Below are 8,199 nucleotides of genomic sequence, written 5' to 3' on the forward strand. Positions count from 1 at the left end.
ACGAGAATGCGTGTCCCGTACGGGTAGAGCCGCTCCAGCAGGTACATGCAAGCCTCGGTGCGTGCAGGTACGGAGCCAGCCGAATGGTGCGAGTGGCTCAGCGGCAGCATGAACTCGGCGTCGCTCGGGGGCAGCAGCGGTGAAAGGTGGACAAGCAGCTTGTATCCGATGTAGTTTGCCAGCGTTCTCGAGCTAACCTGGGAAAGAATGCTTGAGAGGCGCTTAAAGTAGAGCTCGTCAAGGAGAACGAGCTCGCTGAACGAATGCTGGCCATCGCTGCCAGTGAGGAAGTGCAAGAAGTACTCGTTCCAGTTCCAGTGTGAGTACGACTTGACCTGTCCTAGGGGCCGCACGACGTGGAGCATGGGAACACTGCGCGCAGAGTCCGCGGCAGCGTCACTCAAGCGCTCCTCAAAACGCACGATTTCGAGTGCCTGGTTTTTCGTGTACCAGCTTCCAGCCTTTAGGAGCGTTAAAACCCTAGCGACGAAGGTTTCGTACGTATTTAGCTGCTCCCCCGGAAAGATGTCTTCATGCCGCCGGAGAAGTATGGGCGGCGAGTTGAGGTGCAGCAAGATCTTGCGATCAGCGGGTCTTTCTCTCACGGACATTGAGACAATAGAGGACAAGCCCAGCATCTTGTCGGCCACCTTCGCTATATCGTGGATGTCCGTGCTGGGCAATGTGTCACCGTACGGCCACTCCTTTAGTCCAAGGTCCTCGAGTATCCGGTGCATGGCCGACCAGCTGTCAGAAGCTGCGTTCTGGCTGCGGCCAGGAATGCAGTGCCGCAGAATAAGAGCCGCGTGACTGACGAACGTGCTTTCATTGATGGCCTGTCTCTGTAGTGCTTTCCACAGCGCTTCTATTACTGCGGACGACGCCCTGTAACTGAAGGGCTGAGAGTTGAGGTTCTTGCTGTCTTTAAACCAGGCGTCTGAGCAAACGTGCGAGTAAAAATCGTGGCAGGGAGGAATCTGGTGATTCAGCTTCCCTAAGAGGTACTGTCCCTCCCATAGGCACGAGTCCGTGGAGCAATCCCCGGTAGAACCATCCGCTGGAGAAACCGGCGTCTTGATGGTCGCCACCGCTCCCTCTACCGCAACTCGCGCGGACCTGCCCTGACCAGCCATTGGACTTCGTATTGGGGCGTCGACGACGGGGAAATCTTCGGAAACAGTCTGCAGCAGTTTGCTAGCGGTACCCAGAAGCATTAAAAGCACGAAGGCCACGATGAGCACCACTGGAACGCAGGCATTCAACGTGCATATGTCCAATTCGTTGTCTTCGTAGCCGCTTTCCCGCGAACGCTGCCGATAACCGACGCCGCCAAGGTAACGCATTCCGGGTAGGTTGTTCTCCACCATATTCGTCTGAGGCGACAAGACCGAGCTGCGCCCGGCGCGGAGCCATGGATATGGTGGTCGTCGTACCGTGGTTGCGCTTGTGACAGCATCGAGGGCTCGGAGCTCGGCGATAAGCTTACCTATGGACGCAGTTGACGGTGTCTCTGAGTCTGGTCGCCGACGTTTGAATGGCTGTTTTTGAGTAAAGAGCCGTTTTGCTGGTGAAGCTGACCTGCGGCGGCGCTTATTTTTGGCCTTGCGTTGTTTGTCCTCTCTGTTGCGGTCTCGATCTAGGCGAGGCCATGCCGTGTCGGGTCTCGGAGGAAGAGGCGGTACGATGTGGTATGGCGCTGGGCTGCTGAAGGCGTACGGCGCTTCCATGGGCGTGTATGGTGACGGCGAATACATCGTGGGGAACGGGCTGGTCGGGAACGGAAATGGCTCCGTCGGGATGGGGCTGGGGCTCATAGTTGGGCTTGGGCTGAACACCGGGCAAGGCGGACTCGGAGAAAAGTACCCGGTGGACAAGGGTGACGGGGACGGATACACTGGTGACGGTGGCGGCGATGGCATAGGAAACGTGCCCTCTGGGAACCACGGGCCCCGGAGGGGGTCCGGACTGGCAGGGGTGGGGTAGCCTCCCGTGAAGTCATTCGAGGTGTAGGGGAACATTGCAAACAGCAACAAGAGGGCCAGAAAGCGCAGACAGTCTCGGTCTATGTCTAGCTGCAGGACAGAAATAATAATGGCGGCGAAACGGCACGCAATCTACACGCGCGGTCGAGATCTTCCTCTTCTTCACAGCTCACAATGGTTGGTTGGTTGGATCCGGAACGAGAATGGCGCGTACCCACTCTGGGGGATTGGCCAAGTCTTATTGTGATTTCACTGCTAAAGAAGCTTAGTAATTAGTTTCAAACGAAGGGAAAATAGGGTACAGTGATGCTAACAATTTTGGAACCAAAAGAAATTCAATACTACTGTACCAACAGGTATTTCAATAAACGATTAAAAATGGGTTGAAGCTATTGATTAACAAGGCAAGCGACCTGTTTCGGCAATAAATGAGTGAAGAGCGCGAAAAACATCCCCGTTGCACCGACCAAGCCCGACTGCCCCAAATGACAATAAATTAGGCACCGACAAGGCGAGACCCAGGCGCCGGAGGGGAGCCTCCAGGTAACGATTTCGGAGGGAAGAGAACCGCCGGCAAGACAACAGGAAGTGGTCAAGTGTTTCCTCCTCTTGACAGAAGCTGCAGGTGGCCGATGGCGCTATGCGTGCACGGTGCAGATAAAAATTCAAATTAGGTGTTCGACATCGCAAGCAAGTCAGTGTGACCTCGCACAGCCGAGACTGCGCAAAGTCACACTTCCAAGAGTACCGGAGATGCTCAATGTCTGGGCAGCCAGCGATGCTGTCTGGTGGGAAGCTGTCCAGTGAACTGTACCTTCGAAACCTAGTTCCAACAACATAGGCTACCGGGGGCACAGTATCAACGAGAGGACCATTCAGTGCTACTCCTGCCAGGTAATCAGCAGTTTCGTTAAGTTCAACTCCTCTGTGCCCTGGGACCCAGACCAGCCGGATTTCCCTGACATGTACTGGTATAAGCATCGACAGCGATCGGCGAAGTGGAGAAACGGTTGGGGAAGATAAAGCGGAGCAAACCGAAAAAGAATCCGTCACAATGATCACCTGGGAATGCTCTTCGCTGAGCTTTCGAAGAGCGAGCGCGATTCCCAAAAATTCTGCCAAATATATTGACGTGAAATTCGGAAGACGAAGAGGAAATGCCCAGTCAAGCGCAGGTGAAAAGATACCTACACCAGCTTTTTTGTCTCGGACAGAAGCATCTGTGGCTATAACCACATGTGTCGGGAACTCTTCTAGGTAGTTTTCTAAAAGGCCAGATATCGTTCTCTCCGGCAAGCATTTGGCATTGGAGGGAAAAATGTTGACGAAGTCAATGTCCACACTCGCAGTGCGATATTCAAACGTAGGTACAGATAATATGTTGATATTTAAAGGGGCGAGCAAGGACTGGACGAACACTACCTGTGGACGCTTGTACATGGGCCATGATTGGGCAAAAAAGGACGCTGGGGAGTGTACAAAAACCATTTGCGATCGTGATATAGGCAATTCCATTGCACGAAGGTATGCTTCTACTGTCAACACCTTGAAACGAGATATCAGAGGAAGGATTCGAGCCTCCCAGTACAATACCCGAATGGGGACGTACCTTGGCAATCCCAAACACAATCGCAAAGCTTGCCTTTCTAATGTAATCAATGGTCGGAGCTTGTAGAACGGATAACTAGAAAAAAGGATACAGCCGAATTCCAGAATAGGGCGCACGTACATGCGATAGAGCATAAGGAGGACGTCTCTGCGCATACCCGATTTCTTATTACAATATCTCTTCAACACGGAAACCGCTCTCCCCCCTTTCACCGCAATGAAGTCAATGTGAGGACGCCAATTCAGAGTGCTCTCATACAACACTCCTAGATATTTCAGAGAGGTAACCTGCGGTATTGATTTCTGTCTGTATGTCAGATCAATCGAAATTGGGTCTTTCACTGGGAATGCCAAGAGTGCGCACTTGTCGACATTTAGGGATAGGTAGAGGCCATCCAGCCATGACTCTAAGGTCGACATATAAAGCTGCAGTGACTGAAACAAGACATGTACATTGCTTGAAGAGCTAAAAAACGCCAGGTCGTCAGCATACAAGTACGACTGTACGCCCGCAATAACGGGAACCTCGCTGAGTAAGACATTAAATAAAACCGGAGAAAGAACGGATCCTTGAGGTAAGCCTCGCGTTTGATTGTAATGTGAGGAGGTAACGCCGCTCTGAGCAATAAAGAATTTGCGACCGGTTAAAAACATCCTAACCCACGAAGTAACATATTCGGGAAAACATAATCGATGCATCTTTTCTAAAAGTATGCCATGTTCCACGCAATCATAAGCTTTGGCCACATCCAATGTCACAAGCGCTGCGGCCTCTTTGGAACGACGAGCCAGATGAAGGCGGCTCTCTAGGTCTATGTGCGCCGACCATATCGAGCAGCCTGGCCTGAAGCCCACCTGTCGAGGACTCAAAATGTTAGCACTGAATGAGCAGCAAAATATCGAAGCGTGTTGCCAACAGAAAAAAAAAATCAAGGTTCCTAAATACGTGCTCAAGCTTACTGGAGGTACAGGAACAAAAATTGGCCGGCAAATTTTTCAGGGAAGGAGACATTCACAACGATGAATATTTTTTTCTCGTTAGTCAAGTTTTGCCCATTATTGACAGATTCCTAGCGCCTCATTCCCCATAAACGTAGTAACAGTTGGTGCTAATCGGTGAGAAGTAAACTAGTTTGAGTGGGTAGAATTAAACATAGATTCTCTGGTGAAATCACGCATGTTATAACCCTGTTACAAAGGAGTATACCATTAACAATAGATACAAAAAAAAACAGTTAGGCGGAAAGGGAAATGCAAATAGAAGAGGTGACGGGTGTAGAAAGGAGGGCTCATAAAGAATATAGGGGGGAGGGGGTCGGACGCGCAGAGAGGAAAGGGGAAAGGAACGGGTGCTTGGAGTAGAGGTGGAAATTTGAGGATGGCGAAGTAGGAGTGAGACAAGGCTGGAAAAACAGGGAGAGAACAGGGGGAAAAGGTATGTGAGAGAGAAGAGGAAAAGAGAGGATCGGTGGCCAAGTTCCCCAAGGGTTTTCGGTGACAGTTATAAAATGGCACCGCACAGCGCCTGGCAATTGCTGGCAAAAAAGGGAAGCAGGTGCGCGCTCTTATGTGAACCAGTTCTATCACTCATTAGCATTCTACGTAAGCACGATCAGGGCAGTAAATAAGACAAGGAGCGGGTAACGGACGCCCCCTCCCCTTTGAGGCGACAACGAGTACCGTATTGTTTTGGAGTATTTGGCCACAGGAAACATAGACGTTATACTTTTAAGTGACCTTAACCACGCAATGTCTTTCGTTGCGGTTGTTTCGACCCGGTTCCTGGCGCGTTTTAGCTTTTCTCGGAGCATCTGCGACTAAGCCCATTACTCTTTCGCATGGCACAATTTTGAAGCTTTCTTTGCCTGCTGGTTAGTGGCATTAACTATCAAGGTAGCCTCAGAAAGGAAATGTGTTCGCGTTAGGAACAACGGCGTACCTTTCGCGCTTCGAAGTATTACCATTATTACTATTGTGGAACTCATGGACGCAGTTGACGGTGTCTCTGAGTCTAGTCGCCGATGCTTGAATGGCGGTCTTTGATCAAAGGGCCGTTCAGTTGGTGAAGGTGGCCTGCGGCGGTGCTTGTTTTTGACCTTGCGCTGTTTGTCCTTACTATCGAAAAAACCCAAATGACAAAAATGCCTCACGTGGAAGTATAACAGGTGGCAGCATGGGCTTTGTGCGCATCATGACTTTCTTGAGAGACTCCTGCTGGCTGGCCAACTGTGCGGACTTCTCATCGGGCGTCTCTTGAGAGCCTTCGGACTGGTTCTGTTCAAAAGTAAAACAGGATGGTAAAACACTGCGGGTTTTTGTTTCTGTTGGAAGAGAAACTCGAGCACACAGGGCTATGATTTGTGGCAAATCAAAAGCGAAACCGCCCATACGTGGGAAGACGACAGTAGCTTAAATTCAATCTGCGCGCCACTTTTCGTGCCTACCTTCCGAGTTCGCGCACGAATGTAACTACTTCGACAACTTTCGACATTATTTTGAAGTGTCGCTTTAAATACTACGCACTCATCTTCCGGGCAGACATTGATTCAGAGATAACATGTTCTTGAAAAACTTTTAGAAGAAAATTGCGGGTCAACGTCATGCAATGCGGGGATGATAATTAGTGCCTGAAAGCAAGCTGTCGTGTCGCAACCTTACCTCGTCGTCGCCGTTCACGTGGCCTTCGTGGTTTCCATTCAGTCGTCCGTTGGAATGTTGGTATCGTTCGTGCATATTCACGATTGGTTCTGCAAGATTGAGGCACCTTGAAATGAAATATTCATGCGCACCCTACGTTAAAAAAGAAAAGTGATTGCGACGCCCACTCATTACATTTTTGGATGGAAGTCCACAAGGTCGTGAAATAGCTTTCGTTTTTCGCTATTTTGTTTCCTTACTTGCATTACGGCGTATTTATTGTGAGAATGTACTGGGTAACGCAATCGATTTAAAGGTACATTTCAACCAACCTGACGTTGCACTAACTGGTGTCCTTAACCTGTCCACACGTAAAAGGTTTCAAGCAGTAAGTATGCAACCGACATGCCCCTTCACGATATTCGTTCATCTTGTGCCATGAATCTGCACTCTGCCGCGTGTGCAGCAGTTCCGAGATTGCTACCGGCTGTTTTGTACAAACACTGTTGTTGCGTCATCTGTAAGTGGGTTTCACTAGGTCTCCCCATGTGGTCAGGATAAAAGACGTAGTAAGGTTCCTTGAAGCGTTCAACGCCATTGAACTTAAGAACACATAGGCATTTTAACACGTAAATGTTTTATGCCCGGGTACACCAAGATTTCACCGGTGTCATATCCGTCATGGAAGTGACATCGCCAGAAAAAGTTCCATTGACGCGGCTCCACCCGGATTCGAGCCACGAACTCTCTCGCCGCAACGGTAGGTACACAGCGCTGTGTACACTGCGCTACGACTACCTCTTCATTAAGATGGTGCTGTCGTGCAGAAGAGGCGAAGCGAAGTAGTTCATCATGGCGCTAATGAGCGCCGACAGTTGGATTTCGATGCCAGCGTCTTCGTGTTCGCGGAACGCGGGTGAATTGGGACACCCTTCGCCCCCTACTGCTTTCGGTTTCTGTTTCGGTTCGGTTTAGTTGACGCGGTTTTCAATGAGCTGTGGCTTCAGTCGGATTTACGCAATGCTCCGGCGCGTGCAATCCAGTGTCTAAAGTTCATGCGTCTAAGGGTGCCATACCGACGTAATATAAATAGCGATGTGCAAATTCATATGGATATACAATAAACACTTAAATGCTCCTGCGTAGGCAGATTTCAGTTTCGTAGTTTCGTGTTTTACCGGTTCCTATAAAAAAGGTACCAACCACCTTTCCACCTTTTTTATAGACGATAGTCTTTCTTGGGCTCCTTAAACCCAGAAATTTTGGTCTGTCTGTATGTCTGTATGTCTGTCCGTCTGTCTGTCTGTGACTCGATTCAGCCACCCGGCCAAAGCAAAACAATGCCTGCCCATTAGTCTTATATAGTCACAGCTAAATCTACCTGTCTATGTCCGGTGTAAGGTTCATACTTGTCAACATTGTTGAAGAAGAACAAGACATTACGCAAATATGAGACAGCAAATCAATACAGAAGTGATATTTGCAGTGTTCCTTTATAAAAAAATCAAACATGCTTGCTTTTGCGAAATCAAATACTTCATCAACTGCAGAAAAAGAATTCACTTCGCCGTCGCCTACTGTCGCCCGCGCCACTATAGCTTCTTGCGCCATTTTAAGAAATCAACCGGCAACAGTTACGCAAGGTTCCACTAGATAGGTTCCACGTTCTGCTTGCAACGCACGTGGAGTAGGGAAACGCGGTTCTATAAACGTTGAAGTAGGGCGCCTCGATTAACGCGCGTCTCCGCCGTACAGCAGCGTTCGCATCCAGACACCCGGTTTGGAGCAGTGGAACGCGGGAAATTTAAAATGATTTAAGCAAACCTTTGGCGTCTTTACCTTGGGAGGAGCGCGACGCAAGAGGAACAACATGAGAGGTGAGCGGCAAAACGAAGGGAGGCATTTACTTCGCAATAGCCGATAAAGACTATCGTCTTTTTACGACATTTGCAACGAAAGGAGCAGATACGCG

The 8,199-nt window shown here is 49.7% G+C and overlaps 1 protein-coding gene across 1 annotated transcript in view; it reads right to left on the reverse strand.

Moving 5' to 3' along the window:
- Positions 1 to 8,199, reverse strand: part of LOC144169409 (uncharacterized) — a 180,404-nt gene that overhangs the window by 56,951 nt on the left and 115,254 nt on the right. Inside the window, exons 10-11 of the mRNA XM_077698538.1 lie at positions 6,249 to 6,337; positions 5,741 to 5,864 (exon numbers count right to left, since the gene is read on the reverse strand). Coding sequence (XP_077554664.1) covers positions 5,741 to 5,864; positions 6,249 to 6,337 — 213 coding nt within the window. The remainder of the gene's footprint in view (positions 1 to 5,740; positions 5,865 to 6,248; positions 6,338 to 8,199) is intronic.

This window comes from Haemaphysalis longicornis, unplaced genomic scaffold (genome assembly GCF_048455015.1).
Source record: "Haemaphysalis longicornis isolate Haplotype H1 unplaced genomic scaffold, Haemaphysalis longicornis Haplotype H1 scaffold_2, whole genome shotgun sequence".
Taxonomy (NCBI): Eukaryota; Metazoa; Arthropoda; class Arachnida; order Ixodida; family Ixodidae; genus Haemaphysalis; species Haemaphysalis longicornis.